The sequence below is a fragment of the Chaetodon trifascialis genome, chromosome 6, assembly GCF_039877785.1.
Source record: "Chaetodon trifascialis isolate fChaTrf1 chromosome 6, fChaTrf1.hap1, whole genome shotgun sequence".
Classification (NCBI taxonomy): domain Eukaryota; kingdom Metazoa; phylum Chordata; class Actinopteri; order Chaetodontiformes; family Chaetodontidae; genus Chaetodon; species Chaetodon trifascialis.
In genome coordinates, this window is record NC_092061.1 from 4,918,608 (window position 1) to 4,939,381 (window position 20,774).

At 44.9% G+C, this 20,774-nt stretch overlaps 1 protein-coding gene across 2 annotated transcripts in view; it reads right to left on the reverse strand.

The window, feature by feature from the left end:
- Positions 1 to 20,774, reverse strand: part of rhobtb4 (Rho related BTB domain containing 4) — a 41,325-nt gene that overhangs the window by 12,372 nt on the left and 8,179 nt on the right. Inside the window, exons 1-5 of one of the 2 annotated variants that reach the window (XM_070963890.1) lie at positions 12,903 to 13,241; positions 6,360 to 6,561; positions 5,965 to 6,068; positions 1,260 to 1,445; positions 132 to 951 (exon numbers count right to left, since the gene is read on the reverse strand). In XM_070963890.1, the coding sequence (XP_070819991.1) occupies positions 132 to 951; positions 1,260 to 1,445; positions 5,965 to 6,068; positions 6,360 to 6,561; positions 12,903 to 12,931 (1,341 nt within the window). In that variant the 5' untranslated portion in view covers positions 12,932 to 13,241. Of the gene's footprint in view, positions 1 to 131; positions 952 to 1,259; positions 1,446 to 5,964; positions 6,069 to 6,359; positions 6,562 to 12,902; positions 13,242 to 20,774 lie in introns of those variants that run through there. The other variant, XM_070963891.1, reaches the window with a different exon arrangement.

Genomic DNA, 20,774 nt, shown 5'->3' on the forward strand with positions numbered 1-20,774 from the left:
AAGTTACATCTTAGGAAGTATTTTTCTAAGATTATAGCCTGGAGTAATGATGCAGAAGATTCCTAATATTCACATAAACCTATAATTTTTTATTGTCTACAGTGTATGAATATATTTCTTGAGTTCATCACCTTGAATGGTTCTTCCTGTATAAGCGCATCCATGGCTACAACAGTCATGAGTCGTGGTCGTCCAGTCACGGGATCATCAACATGCTCCAGACACACACTCAGGAACCCCCTTCCCCATCCTGAAAGTGCTCGGCCAGTCCCTAGTGCACCCAGGGAGTACAGGGCTCGAGAGGGGAGTGCATTATCACTCTGGGAAGTCCTCAAAGAGCCCTGCTGGAGCAGCTGGGGTCGATTCAGGCCGCGCACTCCTCCATCAACCCCGTCTTTATCGATGTCCAGGCTCTTAGTGCGCCCAGCTTGCTCCTTGGCTCCTCTCCTGCTCTGCTCATCTTCCTCCCCGCTCTCCAAGTTTTCCTTACTCTCTTGTTCCTCCCCCCGTGGGCCCACGCATGATCCACCAAGATCAAGGGTGAAGAGGTCATAGAACTTGGAGCAGGAAGTAGCAAGATAGACTTTGTGTGCAAAGACTCGAGTGGCACCGCCCTGCAGAAGGAACAGGACATCTGCGCAGAGTGGCTGGCAGAAAAGGGAGTCAGGTCCCTCGCCGTCAGTGGGAGGGGGGTCTGGGATGCCCACTATGGGGCGAGGCGGGCGAGGAGGCAGGAAGGGCGCCTGGAGAAGGGGCCTCTGGACCTTTTTCAGGTGGGACTTCCAGAACTGCAGGTGACGGCGGGAGATGAGGGCAGCTCGGATGGCATTGTCAAAAACATCTTTGACTCCAAACTGGGCAACAATGCTGGTCTCATAGTAGGGAATCCCGAGCTCCTTTGCCACCTCGTGACCTCTCTCTGGGGGAAGGATATCTGTAGGTTTGATTGGTCTGTAGGACAGGAAGACATGGTGATGATAAAGACTTTACACTTTATCTGTATGATGGAACAAGTACAGTTAATGAATGAAATGTATCGCAGCTGAAAATGGCTCTAAACACCTTCAAGGTTTTTCTTCAGCATATAAATCAGTGAAAGTAAAGCAGTTGTCAGTGTATTATTTATAGTAATACCTTTACGTTACACAATTGATCACTGATCACTGGAACAGCCGCACATGCAACCCTCACTGAAAGCCGCCGTGGTGCATGTTCTATCTGAATTTGTCTGTTAATGCCTGATAAAGAAGGCGGCTCACTTGGCTAGGGGTCGTCGTGCACGGTTAACTGCATCCAGGTCGGCATAGCGCAGATCCAGCTGGCAGCCAACAAGAATGATGGGCGTCCGGGGACAAAAGTGCTTGATCTCCGGGAACCACATGGTGCGTACATGGCGCAGGGAATTGGGATTAGCCAGGGAGAAGCAAAGCACCACTACATCCGACCTACACGGTGAGGACGGAGAGAAAAAGTCTTCATTTCAACGTTACAACAGAGATCACAGATAAGACAGGAGAAAAAAATTGGCAGAGGAGAGCTGATTTGTTGTGTCATGAGCGAAAGACGTCATCAGAAAGGAGACATGTGGCCTTTGATGGAGTGAAGGGCAAAGAAAAGAGAAAGAAAAGGGGGTCAGTGCTGAGTCACTGAACATCTTGTCAGTTTATGTTAAAACATGTGTGTCGTGTATATGGAAGAAGCTTGTTCAACAGCTGCAAGGCATTGTGGGAGCCAGGACAGTGCCATCAAGAAAGCTGGGGTCACAAGACGTATGTGTGTGTGTGTGTGTGTGTGTGTGTGTGTGTGTGTGTGTGTGTGTGTGTGTGTGTGTGTGTGTGTGTGCGTGTGTGTGCGTGTGTCTGGGCCTCTGGGCTGGTGATCTGTGTGGCCCATCTCTCTCTCTCTCCCTCTCTCTCCCTCTCTCTCCCTCTCTTACATAAATCTCCCTAAGCCCTCCAAGGCTACATGGACCACAAAGAGAAGCTAAGAATAGATCAGGATACACACACACAAATTCATTTCCTCAACCGATGTGTTTGGGCGAGCAGACAGCAGCACTTACAGCTGTTCCCCGCTGCTGATATTTCTGTGACATGTTGGCACATGTATGTGTGCCTCTAGGTAATGGTAAATCGAGCTCAGCGTTGAGTGAGATGGATCATTTAGTATCAGCACAACGATGACAGTGCAAAAATCTATAATTCCTAAATGATCTACCTCTTAAAACAACACAGCAGCACAAGACCGGGCCTATTTTGCGTTAGCGTCACTTCTGTAAGTTGCCTGCTTTGTTAACATCATTGATAGCCAGCAGATAATGAAACATATACTCATTTTTTGACGTTCATCAGGATTTTTTATCAACGTCTAAATAAGCCTCTGCAGCGTCTGCTTGTCATTACCATCACGACTTCAAAGATTTCTCAATGCCAGTCGTTCATTTTTACAGTAAATCGTACATGATGTGCGCGCATCAAAAAGAATAAGTCATAGGATAAACGCGCATCACACCCAGTGTGGGCTGCCTCTGGACGACACCCCTGGAGAGAGCGAGTGCACCAGGAGCACCAGAAGATGTGGGCCGCTAAACCACATCCTGAGCTTGAGAGCAGCATCACACACCACTTAAACACATCTCTTATCATCTCTTATTTCCCAAGGGTAAAATGCGTGTGCTACAGTGAGCATGGCCGATTTACTGAGCAGACAAAGGCTACACTGTAAGAAGAAAAAAAAAAGGAAATCAATCTTATCTACTTGTTTTATCTTGTATTTAACCTTTTAATCTGACATGACTTACATAATAAACAGGCCAGCAAAGAGGGGTAACTCCAGCTATTTTGAATCAACTTTCAGCGGTTTCAGGTGTTTGATAATCTTAACAAAGGAACCTTGAAAAGGTTTTATGAATGACAAGTGGAATTACTTACGAAGGCACACAGCATCACATCAAATGACTTTCTACAAAGGACATTTGTTCGCAGTGTGGACTTGAGGTTCCATAGTCCTTTTTTTACTTTCACTAATGTAATCTCTGAAAAGCTCCTGCTCACAAGGACATAGTATACACCACCATAGAATTACATCACAGCTCACACACACGTACACACACACACACACTTTAGAATTACCATTAGCACTTTGTCAAAGGATCATTACCATGGCTTAGTCTGTTTGAGGTCATGTTATGTGGACGTGCCTTTGCTCTCGTGGTTTAAGGAAAATACTTTTTTTTTTTTTTTGGTAACAACCGAAGCCTCACTGCAAAAGTTTGGGCCACTATATCCTTTTTATGTTAGCACAACACTGTACTTGACACCAACATGGACTGAGAGGCTGAGGGGATGCACTTTGCAGGAAACAGCCTGGCAAAGGCTTCCAACAGGGCCAAGGAAATATGAGCCCCAGAGGGCTTTTGAACCAGCCCAGTGTTAACATGTCTTTCAAAAGAGGCTATTTGAAAGTCTGAGGGGATGGTGAACATTAAAAATTAGTGCCAGAACAATCCATTAGGGCTGCTGCATTGCACTGTAGAGCTGTTTCCAAGATCAACCTGCAGGTGAATTCACATGACTGACGCATTGTATTCATGTATACGCTGACACTAACGACACAGAGAGTGTCAATATAAGTTCAAGTTCATTTTATGCACCTTTATACTGCTATCCGCTACATCTGAGGCAAATATTGCCCTTTTTACTCCACTAAATTTTTCTGACAGCTTTAGTTACAAGTTACTTATCAGATTACAATCTTTTCATAGACTTCCCCAAATTTTTAAGTGTATCTTTATGGGTTGAGAAATTTCTCCTACTTCGTAAGCTAAATAAACTATTGAAAACTACACTGGATTCACTGGAAAATGCATCGTAACACGGCTGAAAACAGGCTGAGCTCATGCAAAGTTTACTTGTTAGAGTACTTACTTAATTACTTCTCAAACTTAAAGTACATTGTGCTTGCATACTTTTACTTATGCAAGGTTTAGAGTGCAGGACTTTCACTATTTTCACAGTGCTTCTTCCACCACTGCTAATAATTTACCACCAGCAATAATTTATAATGAATAGCTCCACCAGTGACTGGTTATTTAGTGTTTTCTCTGTGTGTGTGTGTGTGTGTGTGTGTGTGTGTGGGTGTGTGTGTGTGTGTGTGTGTGTGTGTGGTGGATCCAAACTACAAAGGTCATCAGTTGCCAGATTATGTAAGAAGAGACACACGTACACACACAGGCTCTCACGCACACACAAACACAGCAGAGATGGCCTAAATAATCAGACTGTCTGTTGCAATAAAGCAATGAATGGGTCTCATGCAGGCATTCGTATCAGTATGTGATCACACAGCCTGTCATGAGACCCCTCATCAGTCATTAAGGCTGTCACAACAGTATCATAAAAGTCGATAACACTCTACTAAAACTGCTCACAAGAATAATTCACGCAAGTGTGATGTGACAGCTTATTCTTAAATAAATTTCTGCTGACTGAAACAAAATTAAGTTGAGGTTGGCTTAGGTTAAGTTTGGCTTAGCCTATTTTCAGGCTGAGACTGTTTTTCCAAACAGAATGTTCCTCTCCTAACAAAGCATGTGACAGTCTGGGTATTGTTTGACAATGTGATGTTTTGAGTTTTGATATCAACAAAAGGCTATAGAGCGGTGGAAGGTGTAGAGAGGGCGAAGGAGCAGCAGAGTGTCAAGGGCAAAGAGGAGGCTAATGATGGGAGTTAAGTAACAGGGTAATGAAGGAGATAGGGGAGAGGTGAGGTGAGGTAGGGTAGAGAAGAGGAGGTTGATGCCTGGAGCTGCAGACGCCAGGGAGGCAGGCAGGCAGAAAACAGCTGAGCAGGCAATGTGTCTGTATCAGCTGACTGCAGGCTGACAAAGCATGCAGTACATGAGGACAGACACGTACATAAACACACCAAAACACACCAACAAACAGAGGTAGACCACTGTGCAGATGTACAACCAGAAAGCCGAGGAACACAGCAGAGAGGAGGAAGTTGAAGCCACAAACGCAACCTAGAAATGCACAGTCGGTCACACACTTGGAAAAAGGTGACGGAGTGATGTATAAAACAAAGTGCATCAACCCACATTTGAGATAACTCACAGATTGCACAGTGTGAGGGATACATGCATGCCTGTGTGTGGATGTTTGTGAAGTCCTAGAGCCTGGTTATGGTTTATGACTGTAAGAGATGTCTTAAATGATGAAAAATACGGCTATTATACATAAAATTACAGTTAATTCTAGACTTATAAATTGAAGAGTGGCAACAGATGGGTCACAAAGAAGAAGAAATTAAACACAACATGGTAAATATATGTATTCATCATTAGCTGTGTTTATACAGTACTCACTGAATAATGTAGAAAATGTGTCATCACTTTTCTGTGTTACTATTATGTCGTCAGGTTCGGCCACCGTCATTTGAATTGGTGTTTGTTGATTTTGCTTTGACAATAAGTGCTTGTGCATTTCATGCCAATAAAGCAGCTTTGATAGAGGGACGGAGAGTAAGAGGATAGAGCGATGATCCAATCATGTCTGGTGCAGCGAGGATGTAACAGCTTGAGGGCAGAGTTCAACTAAAAAGTGTGGCAACTGGATTACACAGAAAACAACTTTTGGGTAAGTAAATGTTACGTGGGCATGTTTATGCGTGTGTGTGACAGATTAATTACATCCTCATTGTAAGTAACATTATCCTAAACCGACCAACAATGAATTTGGTCACGCATTAGCCCAACAAAACTGTGTCAACGCCTTAAAAATTCTGCAGCCAAGACAAAGCAATCTCTTGGCTGCACCAGTTATGAAAATAGAACGTGTTGCAAGGTAGTTAACCTTGTGGTCAGCAAGCAATTGTGTTATCGGGTCAGTAACTACACTCTGGCTGCAAGAATGTCTGAATCGGTGTGTGTGTGTGCCTTGCTGTGCGTATGTATCCGCTCACCTGCCATAGGCAAATCGTCTGTCTTTGTGATGATCCCCGAATGTGTCCCATAGCCTCAGGGACACACTGACCTCATCCACGACATCACGAGATCTCTCTAACACCTGCAACACGGACACATATTTCCGTAATCAGGTCAAAAGGTCTTAACTGCATTGTGATGTTTGTGTTTTTAGTGGAATTGAAGGATTATGTAATCACAAGGCTGGAGGGGAAAAAAAGCATGCACAATGTCAAACTGCGTGGTCAACAATTTCACAATGAAGTTGTCTCTCAAAGGCTTGAAAGCAATGTTTTTACCTGCTACAAGTGCACAATAGTTATTAGTGCCATATCCAAAAGAGTTTGTCTATATGTGGCTCTTTCCCTGTATGTGTGAGTGTGTGTGTGCCCACCTCCTGGCATACACGGTACTGGTCGATGGCCCAGACGGTTGGCACGTGGGTGGCAAGCAGCTGATACTGTGTGAGGGTGGCATTGCAGGCCCGGGCACAGATTAGCCTGGTCTTGCCTACTGCATTATCCCCTACCACCACACATTTAATGGTTTCCACATTGGGCCGCTCATAGTCTGTGTCTATATCCATGGAGAGGGCCCTGGAGGACAGGAGATAGGAGAGGTAGAGAGAGACAGGGAAAAGAGGTTAATTCAATATTCATGGAAAATTAAAATCACATTGATAAAAAATCCCGGGAGGAATGACACTGCATTTCACAATGAAAGCAACTGGCATCAGGCACAGTAGCTTCTAACTCGCCCAGTCCAGGCAAGGGAAGCTTTGTTAAGGCTCTAAGCCCCCGTAGCTGTACTGACCAGTGTACAGAGGCTTCTGCCAAACTCCTCAACAGAACACATGGTTCGCAGGCTGAGGAATAGAGGGACCGCAGAGCTATTTCTGTACCAGCGCACTGAGAGAGAGAAAGACAAAAAGAGACTTCCCTGGAGCTCACTGTCCTTTTCTCCCTATTGTCTGCCGTTCTCCTGTATCTGTCTCCTCTTTTGATGCATTGATAGCGTCTTCCCTTCGACGTCACACAAAAGTGGCACAAAAGACAGACAATAACCCCCCCCCGCCCCATGTTTGTAATTAACTTTTTCAGCCATTCAGGAGCCCACGTGGGAGCTGTGCATCCTTTTTTGGGGTCAAACGTACTAACTGTGGGCTTGCACAGAAGATGATGTACTTACATGTTTGACCAGCTTTCAACTCCAGACTTAACCTTAGCACAAGACGGAGGTGGTTATGTGCACAGCTTCCTCTTTTCCGCTTATCAAAATCCCCTTTCCATAAACTGCTTACAAACATGTCAAAACACATGTTAATACCCATTTTTTTTAATATTCCTGGAAGTATCTGCTCTATTGCATAACCAGCGCCCCACACACACACACACACAGAGTTAGACCTGTAGTCAGCTAATCAGTCCATCCATCCTCGCAACTAGTTCACCCCAAGGCCCCATAAATAGAGCATCTGAAACATTCATAAAGGCCTTCACTTGTTATTCCATTGACGTGGATGCCAGTGCAACACTTCAGTCCAGCACTGACAGACACCAGCAGCTAAAAATGGCATCTATTCATCAGACACATGAGCCATGCGTGCACCCTGCTATTCAGCCATGACCTGCTCTCCATGTGCTCACACACCTCCAATCTGTTCATTACAGCACTGCTGCTAGAAAGAACTTATTTCATCCCCAAAGACCTCATTGATTTCTCTTGTCAACAACAACAAAAACATGTTCCCTGTCAAACAGAGTCCCAGTTACGTCAGCAAGGGAGTACAGCGGAGGGAGCCTACCTTTGTCTATGTGAAGCTGAAGAAAAGCGTCTGTCAAAGAGGCTCTTTCCTGAATGGTACATATGGAACAGACAGAGCTGTGCCTTTCAGAGTTATAAATATGCTTTTGTCCCTTGCCACCTGTCTGGCTGCAACACCTTCAGAGACACAGACTACAGGTAGAGGCGAGAGATGGAGGAAGCAATAAAAAGTTACCACAACCTTGCACTTATCTAACAGCTATCTGTCTTGGTCATGGCAGCTGCAGAAGCTGCAGCCCTCTTAGAGCTGTTTTAGGAATGAAGGACCAAGTGTGAAGCCTGACATGCAACGGCACTACACAAGTGGTTCTGTAACATCCACAATACGTCGAGAAGGACATATTAGCAGGACAAGATAAACTGAAAGTGGCAGTGACGGACAGAGAGGGAGGAAGACAGGATGCACAGTGATATTAATTCCCACCGTTTCGAATGCAACAGCAGATAAGCAAAAGGGATTGCAAGAGAGACAAGGCAGGGAGGGGATTATTAGAGTCTTACAGAGAAAGAGAGGGACTCAGCCCAGCATTAGAACCAGTCAGTCATGCCACTGGGATCAAAAGGGTAAGACCAACAATAACCAAGGCTGCTCAGAGGAACAAATCGCAGCTTTTCCTGCTGATGCTTCCACTCTACTGTCAAATATGTGGTTCTCTAAGGGACAAAAACAGAAGAGAGTAAAGTTTAAGATCATCTACTACTGACCCATGGGACTCGGGAAGTCGGTACGTGTATGTGCGTGTGAGCATGCATGCCTGTGCGTGTGGTAATGAGCTTAGGGCTGATCTGTGAGGCATGGAATGATGCGAGCAGTGATGTAACCGGGAGGCAGCATTGGTGGTGGCGTGGACAGTTTCTCAGGGGGATCAAGAGTACGTGGCTCCCAGATATCATCCTCCATCTGAGGCTCTGCAGCGGGCTCCGAGCAAAGGGCCTGGTCGTGTGTCGGTCGGCACACATCACTGCGCTTGACAGACAAGCACCTGCACTCGTGTTTATATCTGAGCTTTATGAGCTTTCCCAAACTTCAGCCATTATTTTTAATTGCATGACTGAGGGATGGGCCGAAGCCACAGACTGTAGAGCAGAGCAGCGCAGCTCAGAGGGGCGGAAAGAGAAGCTGTAAAGCTCAGGTTTCATTTTTAGCCAACGACCTATAGTGAACTGTACTCAGACGTCTAGACTTCATCTGCTGCCCAGGGTCATCTTCCCAGCATGGCAGCAAAGGAGGCCGCAAGGACAAAGAAGTGTTGGAATGTAGCAAGGAAACGTGTGAAAGCGCCAATGAGATTCTGTCCCAGTTTTCGTGCATGTATTTCTGTGTCTTATAGTGACATATTGATGGGTGCAGGCAAGACCACAGTGAGAGGAACACTGTGACAGGAACTCAAACGCCCACTCAACACACAAACACCGACCTTCTGGTTTACTCTGGAATGTCACGGATTGACTCAGTGTGTGTGTGTGTGTTGGTGTGTGCGTGTGTGTGTGTGTGTGTGTGTGTGTGTGTGTTTGGTGCAGGAGGACCAGACAGACAAAGAAGCTCATGCATAATTTGGACAGTGTGCGTCTCAGTATGGCTTTGCTTTAAGGCCAGAGGGGGTTTCATAAGGAGATGGATTACAGCTCTGTCTCACTGCAGACTTCCTGACATCTTTACCTCTTGTTTTTTTGTACTCACTCATTGCCTCTTTTCTAAATCCTTTCATTTATCCTTCAGTCTGTCTAGGTCTGTCTGCTTTGCTCCCAGCTGTGCCCACTCAACCAAACCTCCTGATCCGCTGACAAACTCCCTCATTCTCATTTCTTCCCCTAATGTAATGCTCCATCTCACCACTATTCCATCCATCACTTCCCTTGTTGTCTGGCAGTAACCTCTCTTCCTCGCCCTCTCCCAGTTATATCTCTCACATCCATCCTCATCCCCTTTTATTAGCGGTCATCCATCTATCCATCTATGACCTTGCACTTTTCTGGATAGCAATCAAGGAGCAGCATTAAGCAGACAGCCCTCCCACACCCGCTTTGCTTCCCCCTCTGTCTCCATCTCTCTGTTATGTAACACCTTCAGCAATCCACTGGCAGCAACCGCTCATCCCAAAACCCCCCATAGCCCCCATCTGCCTCTTTTTGTCCACTTCCTTGGGGCTAGAGTTCACCCCAATGCCACGATGAAGCCGCCTGCCTCTCTGCTGCCCCTACCCAGCCCTGCAAAAAAAAATAAATGACCCTAATAACCATCCACTTTATACATGGACCAACACTTGCGCACTCACACAGAGCTATAGGGTTTACACTATCACATGCTTGGCTGCGTAGTCAAAGTGTTCATGTGTAATTGTTGGAAGAAACAACGGCTACATGTGCAATCATGTATGCAACCTAATTTTTCTCTAACCTTTTTTTATCAAAAGTCCGCTCTCACAAAAAAAAGCCTCCTCATCCATATTTGTGTTTACTTTTCCGGTGTGTTTGCTCATGTGTATGTGGGAAAAGTGTGTTTGTGTGTGTTATGTGGGTGTTTGACAGTGACTGCCACAGGCGCAGCTGGCACAGACTGGTTACATAACCTGGTCTGTGGCCTCTGTTTGGCTTCTTGGATGGCTGACAGTAGACCTCAGACTCACACGCAGTAACACAGACATGCGTACACACATGCATGCCGGCACGTACTTGCCTCACCCACTGCAGATGGTACTGGTATTACTGCACGGCCCGTGGCAGACGGCGCATACATACGCATCTATCCTAATTACTGAGAGGGTCTTTGGGAGCAGCATGTCCGCCTGCTTGAGCCTTCTTCCCCTCTTCTTCGTGCTGCAGTAATGCTTTGTAAACACAGGAAGGCTTCTCTTGATGCCCTCGTTTCCTTTATCCCTCCTCTTCTTGCTCCTCCTCCTCCCCTGGCCATATTTTCCACCTACTAATGCTCTCCATCTCTCTCTTAACTCGTCTGTCTTCGTCTGGTTTCTATTCCACGCCCTTATACTTCCCAGTATCCATTCCAGTACATTATTTCTCTATACAGCATCTCCCACTATGAGTGTCATTCACTTCTATCACCTCTCCCTCTTTCACACACACCTTTACTATTTTCTTCTTCTCAAGAACTTTTTCGTAAAATAAACAGATGAGCTGTCAGTTCCTTTTGCCATTCGCCAGCAACCTGTTTTAAGTCAGATTTCAAGGAGCAAAATATTCTTGCAAATAGCTGCTTTCATATACAACATGCTGCATTAACGTAAAAAGTGCAAATTCAGCTTCATATTTGTACAGATGTTTAATGTTTGACAACAATAAAATGCGCTTGAGGCATGACACAGCACCTCATGTGAGCCGATGCGTTCATGAACCATATGAGAATTTGGAAAATAACAAGTGCCAAATTTTCACTGAAACCGAGTCAAAGCAAATGTGAATTAATAGAACTGAACCAAAGGACTCAGTCAGTGACCCACATCTTGCTGCAACTTTGTCAATGGGGAGGTGGATTGAGTTTGTCTGGAAGATGATATTCCAGGCCACGTGTCTCCTTTGGGAATGGAACAGGGGATTTAAACATAATGTAAAACATCTTTAAAAAATGGGCCAGAATATAAAGCCTTGGTCCTTACAACTCAAAAATAGCCTGGATCCCAATTATCAGACTATTAGCTCACAAACACACCACCAACAGTGGTGAACACAGTTAAAAAGGTTCACACCAACAGGGGTCAGATCACTCAAGCAAACCTTATAATGCTGGCTGACTCTTCCATGTGGCTCCGTCAGTGCTGTACTGCATGTTATCTCAAAGCTGTTGACACAGTCAAAGCTTTGGGCGTAGTGCCTAACCGGAACAATAAGGAGCTCTGTTCCAGATCCATCTGACAGTACACATAATGACAGCCCTGATCATTGATTCATTAACAGCAGCAGTGACAGACGCTCTGAAACCACAACCAAAAATATTTCTTAACAGGATGTAGAAGGAGAACTGCACAAACAGAATATTTAACGACACAAAAATAAATGATGAAATTGTGAACAGTTGGTGTTTCCACAAATGTGCTGCATGAGTTAGACTCACAGTGTGGCCATTAATAGACATCTTTCAGGGGACAAGTACCAGCCAAAAGACAAAGAGTGCACAATATGAAAGGCAAGTGTGCCAAATTGTTTATACAACCAGATGAGATCTGACAGATTTCTGATGACTGGGGCTTAAAATGTGGCCAGACAGAAACTCCTCATATCAGAATATCATTCCATCATTTCCAGGTAGCAGAGAGAGTCTTCTTCACCAGCTTCAGCTACCTGCGTAACACAATCCCTCTGATGACGTCATAGCCATGGGATCAGCATTACAATGTGTGTCTGTGTGCGCGTGTGTTTGTGTGTGCATGTCCTTGTGCGCGTGAGGCGGCTTCGGTTTTATAATTGGAGATAGCGTCCCTTATCTATTGTCACAGTTTGGGATCCGCATGCTGCTCCAGTAAACACCGTGGCGGAGCATCACTACTCTCATCAATGAAAAGCACCTCGTGTGCTCCCTCTCCCCGCAGCCATTCATAACCACCTGGCTCATTCATAATTTTTTTTTTCCTTCGGAAACCGATTCAACAATCCAGACAATCTATTGTCATCCGGGGAGATAAGATAATGGGTGCACGAGGCATTCAGCGCGATGGTAAGATGTGTCTCACATATGGATGTTATTAAAGGCAGGTGGATATCAGCCTACTTCCCAAATGATGCGCTGATAAGTCTTGCGTAAGGGGCCAAGCCCATCCGCGGCACCACAACACTGAATCGACAGGCTGTGAGCAGAAGTCTGTGCAGCACATGTGGAATAAAAAAAATACAATAATCTTCCACTGTAGCATCTCTTTCTAAAACAACCGAATACATGTGAAGTATAAGAGCTTTGGGGACTATTACATGGGCGCTGTGGAGATATAAGAGGAGATTAAAAACCCATTAGGAACAATGAGCTCATATGAATGGAGCGCAGCTGAGGATTTAAGAATCTTTAGAGTAAAGGATATGACGAGCGCTGCGCCGATTGCTTTGTGCACAACGAGAATCGCATTGGAAGCATGTGACCCAGTATCGCTGCAGGAGGGGTCCCTACCTTCCGACGGTTCCGGAATTGACCCACATGCCACTCTGCTGGTGGTTCAGCCGGTCACTCAAACCGGACAAAGACGCGCGCAGAATGAGGAGGCGGTCGCGGTGGTCCCGTTGTTTGTCAAAGAGCACATATAGGCTGCTGCGGACGTCGCACAGGACCTCTGCCCTGTCACATCCTCCTCCTCTTCCTTCCCCTCGCTGCCTCTTTATTCCAGCGTCTCGCAGTCCTCAACAAGTAGCGACTCGCCGCTGCGGAGCTGATACGATGCTGCGGTGATTCTACTCGGACGCTCGCTGGGATGAAACCTACACATAACTGGCGTGAAGATTTTCCTGGTCTGAGCCACCCCCCTTTTCTGTTGTTGTTTCCCCAGCTGATTTCATCAGAGGCACGCCTCCACGGCGCCGCGTCACGACACAAGTTGCCCATCTCATATTGTGCTGCGTTCAGGGGCTGTCAGAAAAAAAGACATTAGGTGTAAAGCGGCGCTCCTGACCTGTCTCCATCACAATTGATGCCTCAGATGCACAGCCGTAACGTATTGATGGTAGACTATTAGAAAACATAAAGGTACTTAATGATAAGGCCAAGTGATATTACACAACTTTTTGATTGTGCATCAATAAAAACATCAGATTCAACACCTGGCGTTTGTATTTTCTCTTACATTTTCGGTTCAGATGTGTGACTTCTAATATCAAAGCCATCAAATAGTTGTCTTTAACATAAATATCACCCAGCAAAAGCAGATCTAGACTCCAAGCAAGGCGCAGGGCCCATTGAAGACATTAGCTCTCGGATGTTGGAGCTGAAGAGGAGTACTTTAAGGTGTCATGAGAGATTAGAGCACAAGAGCCAATCACATCCTGCAGAGTTTATAGTATCCCCGCCCTGAAACTGTGCTCTTTCCATCCTGTTAACTCAAAACATCCCGCAAGGCACGCTGCCTTTTGTTAGAGGAGCGCTCACATCCACCACTGTGCTGGAGTCACTATGACTCTCAGCTGTCATTGTTACCCAGACACGAGGGACAGGGTGCATAAAAGGGAAAAAAGCATGGCAAACAATTAGCAGAATGAATACAAATTATTAAATGTGCAGAAATGTAAATATCTAATTTCTTATCCTAATTTCTCCTTTAATCATACAAGTCAGGCCCTGTCAAACCCAACATCCAGATAAATGATGCAATAGTTATTACTCATGGGCAATGTTGAGAATTTGTCTTCTATGGTTATTCTGGGAGTTCAGGCATAGCAACTAGCTACCACATAGCAACACGTGTATTGCTACAAAAGCCAATACAGGAGCCAAGAAAAAAAAAAGGCAGATCATGGATTGCTGTGGAAAATACCCAGTCTTTTACCCTCATATTTTTCCAAGATGTCAATGTCTGGGAATTCATTCCTGGAATGTTAATCTGTACCAAGGAAGAAAAATGCTTCCAAGTCGCCAAGAGGCAAAAAAAAAAACCTCACTATTCTGCCAGCAGAACTATTTTTAACGTAATCTTTAACTGCTTTGTAGATGTGATGTTATCCAAAGCAAGACTTTGCCCAGACATGTTTTTCAGACAAGAACCCTCTTTTGAGGGCATCTGCCTTTCATTACAGCCATGCCTGCAACCGGAGATAAGAGGAGAACGTGGAATTTGTATTAGATTGTGTTTTATCGAATAATTCATTTGGGACAGTGTTCGGCCACGTGGGGACCCTGGACGGTCTAAACTGCCAACTTTCTAACAGGACTGTGGGAGACTGAAGACAGACATCTGCTGGTAGAGTTTGGTACTGACTTCTCTGACACAAACTCTCTGCGACATCATGTCAGCGCTGTCACTCAAGACCACTACGCAAAGAGCTTGCATCTTTCTGACAGATCTTACCGTAGACCAGCAGTGTCTCTCAAATTATATGCAGAGAGTGAAAGAGTTACTGAATCATGCTATAGCAAAAATCTACTACTTCACCCTTGTGCTCTTCACTGTGTCCCTGCAGAGGTGTGTTCGCATGTGCACACAACATGCACAAGCACACACGCAATTACTCAGCACCAACACCACAATTAAGTGCACAGCAGTTCAATGTGTAACTAGTGGAGATGTCTGCTTTATATCCAGTTGTCTTGAAGCCCTGAGAAAACACTGCCCCCTGACCTGGCTGGCATGGGCAGAATGAAACAGCATGAAAGATGGGCTGGAATGCTGCAGGAGAAAGCAGGGGTTCAACAGCGCAGGCACTGAGAGGGCTTAGAAATGTGGAGAGGCAGCCCCTTTGTTGGAGAGGTGTACTTGTGAGAGAACGCTCAAGCAGCTCAGTCTGAGGTGATGTCTGGCCTTTTCAGCTACAGTAGTACGAAAAGGACTGTGCGGCTTTGTTTACGAGCTTTATGGCTCTTTTATTAACTGTGTGGGAAGTCTACTCCCATAGCTTTTACACTTTGGTGAGATTAAAGTTGGGAGAATGAGCTGAGATCACTCTTTGGCATGATTTCTTCGACAAGGAGTGTCCTGCTGTTCGGACAAACACTCAGTTTAGGCTGCAGTATATTCAGCGCCATCCAGTGCTCCTCAAGTTTTATTGAGGGACTGGCGCATTTAAATTTGCTTATTTAGATGAAAACATTTTATTAAAGTTCAGTAAATCACAAGTTCTCTTTCTAAATATTAACTCATAAGTTTTATTTAGTGGCAGGCTGGGATTTTTTGCACATTTGAAGAGAAACCAGACAACTGATTGCGTCATTTAGCATCCTGGCGACAATGCTTTCGCAATATGTTCACTTTTGCCAATGCCTCCATCTGACTTTCCATCAAGAAGGGCTTCATTTTGCAATCCACCGTTTAAAAAATATGGTTCCTGCTCTTGTAAAATAACTGCTGGTTTTCAGTAAAATTCTCTTCTTGTTTACATCACGGTGCAAGCGCCAGCTCAGAGGGATCGATTTCAGGTGACATCATGAGTTTATTTAATATTGAGCAATGCATATCAGGTATCATTTTTATGGCCGTGCAGCATTTTGGACTGAAACTCTTCCCTTCGCCTCACCCCCTCCTGTCCACTCCTCCACTGACCCTATTCTCACCTCCACAGCTCACCCGAATGTCCAAAAGGCCCACACACCCCCTGCCCCAGCACTGTACTGGAACTGCTCTAAAGCTGTCAAAACACCCAGCTTCTCACACTCGGCACGTCCACAGAGAGTTCGCCTCAAACACACACCGCCCCTAATAAACACACACGCATGCAACACACACTCTATGAAAAACAGTCCACATGCAGCCCGTACACTGACACAAGTAGGTCAGAGCTGCAGTGGGTCTTCCAAACAGTCCTACAGCACCATGGAACTGATAACAGTATCAAAGATTAAATTCTACCTTCAGACACACACCCTTACACACACGCACACACGCACACACACACACACACACACACACACACACACACACACAGGAACAAACATTACATACCACATGTACGTATGTGGATGAGATCATTAGCCTGTTTGTTTGGCAGGATGATTTTGGCAGGCATTTTGTATCGCAGAGGGACAAAAAAAAATGCAACAGCACAGGAATTCAAATGTGTTCCTCTGGGAAGGAAATTCAGAGGTCAAAGGTCAAGGGTGAGAATGAAGTGAAACGAGCGTGTGGGAAACTGGCATCGCTCAAAGATCAGCGTTAGAGGAACAGTGAGAAACTGAGAAATAGAAATACACATACATCTATGTCAATCTCTGACTCTCCGGATCTCGTTTTGAGTCCAGCTCTTAATTTTTCTCTCTTTCTCACACACACACACACACACACACACGCACACACACACACGCTGACATGAAGAAGTGGCTGAGATGTGTTGCCAGAGCTGGCACCCTGGCATGAAACAGAGTGTGTTTTGTAACAGCCGGCCTATTTGGCGATGGGGCATGTTAGCAGAGTGTGAGTTTAAGTGAGAAACATTCAATGCTAGATAAGGCCTGAGAGAAAGTGCAGAAAGAGACAGACAGACAGAGCGAAGAGGGAGGGCGGCCGCGGATATTGTTTACATGCTAAGTTGTCAGTAGATTGTCTTATCTACAGTCGGTTGGAAAAGTCCATGTGTGTGACCAGCTGTTGTTACCTCGTTATCCTAATGAAGTTATATCACTCACAACAGAAAAAGAAAACCACTACAGTGGATTAAAAGGTGCTAGAAACTACTGAATGTGCTTTTTCTTAAATGCCATTGTGTGCCAAGGAGACACACCTCCTTATGTTCTGACCCTTGCAAATTTGACCTTAACAGTGTATGTGAGGTATTGATTTAATGTACCCTTTTACAACATCAGTTATCTAGTTCAAATCATAAACTATTTATAAGCTGCTGTCATAAAATTAGAATAAACCATGTTCAAGGTCTCCAGCTTCCCAAACAGGAGATAAGAGTTAAGCACTTTCTGCTGATATACCTGTCATTAGCTATTATTCCACCGCTGCCACAGGATGTGAAATGACAGTCGTTTTGCGAGCCTGATAAGTGTCCTAATGCTGATCAGGTCAGGTCTGTGCTGGCGTCGATGGTGGAATATGTCGGGAATGTTAAGTGGCTTGAGGTCCTGGGGCAAAGGCTGGGTGGGAATGGCTGAACAGAAGGGAAGGATGGAGGGTGGGATGAGTGAAGGAGGAAGGCAGCACTGCTGAGGGTGTGTGGTGGGGTAGGTTGGGGGTGTTTTGCGGCCTGCTGTCTGCTTGAGAATAAACAGACCTCTGATTATGATATTAATGCCAACTTAAATGTTTCACAGTGGGGTGCCTGGCTTTCACAAAGTGGTGCCTGTGATAAACAAGAACTCAGTGCAGCATATTCCTCACTGTCCCTAAGTAACTGCCAAAGCCGCCCATTTGGAGTCATGTGGCATCTGGCATGCCCAGCCACCACCACCACCAACAGCGCATCTGCCATCAGCCCATGCCCATGTCAGGTTAGTTACCCCAGCCTTCATGTGGTTTCCTTGGCAGGAGCAGTTAAAACAAAGCAGGAAACACTTGAGAAATACCAGTGATTCCATGCGTCTTTTGCGTGATGAACTGTTTTGTTGTTGGTGTAAAATCTTTGCCTGTAATTTTAAACCTGTTTTATCTCAAATCACAGGCTAACACAGGAGCGTGTCTGGGGACAGGCAAGGTAGAAAGGTGGTTTTGAGAGGCTGAACGGTTGAGCGGGTGCTCTAAATTCTTCACAAATCTTCCATGATAATGACAAACCTAGCAGAGGTCTGAAGTCATGATATACTGTCTGACTTGAAGGGATTGAGGTTGCACAGGCATGTCTTGCTCGTCTTGTTATGTTCAAGCCCATGTATAGACACATAAAGGCATAAATGTGCACACAAAAAACCTGGATGCATCAACTCTACCACTAAAAAAACACAATTTTGAAAATCTCATGCACACACAAACAAATACGCATGCACACTCTCTGCTGGACAGAGACACACAGGTCAGTAGAGGTGCCTCTTAAGCTGTGGCTGTCAAGTGGCAGGGCTAATCTTATTAAGGCTCTCTTCAGCTGCAAACTCTTAAAGTGATAGTTCACGTCACTGGAAAATTAGCACGTTTCAAATCTGAAATGTTGAGGGAGGTATAGTGTCGTGTTTGAGCACAGATCATACTGTATTATATGGACTAGAATGTATGGATTTCACATTATTATTATTTACATTTGCATTAAAATATCCACATAGTGATCAGCAGAGATTATGTGTAGATCACAGTGGCTGATGACTCATAAGGGGACACATGTACTGGATAGTGTGCTTAATGCTCCAGCAAAGTGAAAGATCTGTTTAATAGCCTTGGGAAGTGAGCGCTGGGCCAGTAAGGGCTTGGTGCATTCAATGGCTGTGCAGGTCTGAGGGCATTATGGGGATGAAGATGAGCTAGTCGCTTATAGGTTAAGGGCCTGGCTGGAGATGATGTCATGGTGGGGTGTGAGAATCAGGTTGAGGATGACACACATATGGAAATGAGGATGGAGAACAGGAAGAGAGTTAATATAAGACCACAAGCTGAAGGAATCAGCATCAGCAGGTCTTAGTTTATAAGGCCCCGGACTACAGAGACAGCTGAAGACTAGAGACTGAAAGAATAATGTGATCCTGTGGGCATACCAATGAGCCTGGTCTAAAATCCCAAACAGCTCTCAAAAACAAGAAAAACCTGCAATAAAATGGGTGAAATATTATCTAAAATAAGCAAAACTATCTGCCAACAGAACAGTAATATTCACTCAAAGATTTTTAGAACCAGTAAATGTGTCTAGTGTCAAAGAACCCACAGCTGTCTTTAAAGCAGTGCAGCTAGGCTGATAACATTTGTCTGAACCACTAACAAATCTAAGAATAAAGATATAATATCTTACTAAGATAATTAAAGACATAAAATCTTGTCAGACATTAAACAAGCATACATTACCTTGATTTAAGATATTTCATCTTAAGTAGATTTGATCTTTTTGTGTATATGAATGTCATCTGGGTCTGCATGAAGCAACACATCAGTATTTAGGTTGCTCCAATGTCATCCGTGGTGACCATTTAAATACCACAGGAAACAAATGTCGCACATCCTGTTGTTATCCATTTGGTATTCATCTGCACTTTCCATAGAAATGCTGGACTACACAACAAATGACAGAAATACGAAGAAAAAACTGCACAGCCTCTTTTGAGACCGACGCCAAGCTGAAGAATACACTGGAGAATAGAGAGCAGACAGGATGATGGTGAGATTCTGACTCACCGAGGTCATAACAACATCCAACATCTGTGCTGCATCATGACTTGAACAAGTTTAACAAGTGTAATCCACTGAACATATTCTCTATGCCACGTCTGATTAGATTTATAACACTTACTCCCCAGACACGCCGTGGGTTCATTGTCACTTTGAAATTGATTTAATCCACCAGGTATACTCCATCATAACTTCTTAATACGTCCTTTAGAAGATCCATCAGCAGGGATAACGGAGGAGCTCATCATGGACTACCTGCACTTTGTTCCTGGAGCTCATCAATGTGGTGATGGCAAGCAAAAGCTAGATGGATGGATTTTTTATCCTGTGTTAAATTGAAAACAAAGTGATGTTTTGCATCCTGCTTCCTCCAGTCTTTCCTTCACTGTGGTCTATTGTGGCAAAAATCAGTCTCCTTCATTTGCGCGCATACTTTAAGGTACCTTTCAGAGCATTACCGACCAGCCCATTACCATCACATCAATGGACAGCCAACAACAAAGTACTGTAATTTGTAATAGGCCAGAATCTCTTTCCAGACAGGCATTGACACCTCACTGCTACCTGTGGTGATGTTGGGAATGTTGGTAACCTCTCTGAACCTCAGACAGGTCTGCAGCCACTCTCACACTCTGGTGAGGATGTATCAGAGTAAACTTTGGACTGGGACTGAGATCAGACAACAAACAGGAAAAGGTGAGGGAGGGCAAATGGAGTGCTCATTCCTCTCGAGTGCAGGACAGAAAATGTTTAAGTTGCATCTGGTCATGCATTAGCACAGTGCGACAGCCATAATACTTGACTTATAACATTAAAAAATGCTTGAAATTGAATTCAATCATGAAAAGGTCTGACCAGTGTGACAGTAACCAGGAGGAGGGGCAAGAGCAAATGGAAAAATGTTAAAGTTGTGAGGCGGGAGAGATGCATTTGGCCTGAGCACAGGTCAGTCAGTATTCCAGAAACAGCCTGATCAAACAGAGAGTAAAGCCAAGTCAAACACCTCTGGACTTCAGTCTGGCACAGAGAGGCAGAGCTGTAGCCCTGCCGAGATCACACTGCACACAGGCAGTACATCAACCCAAAACACTCTGCGA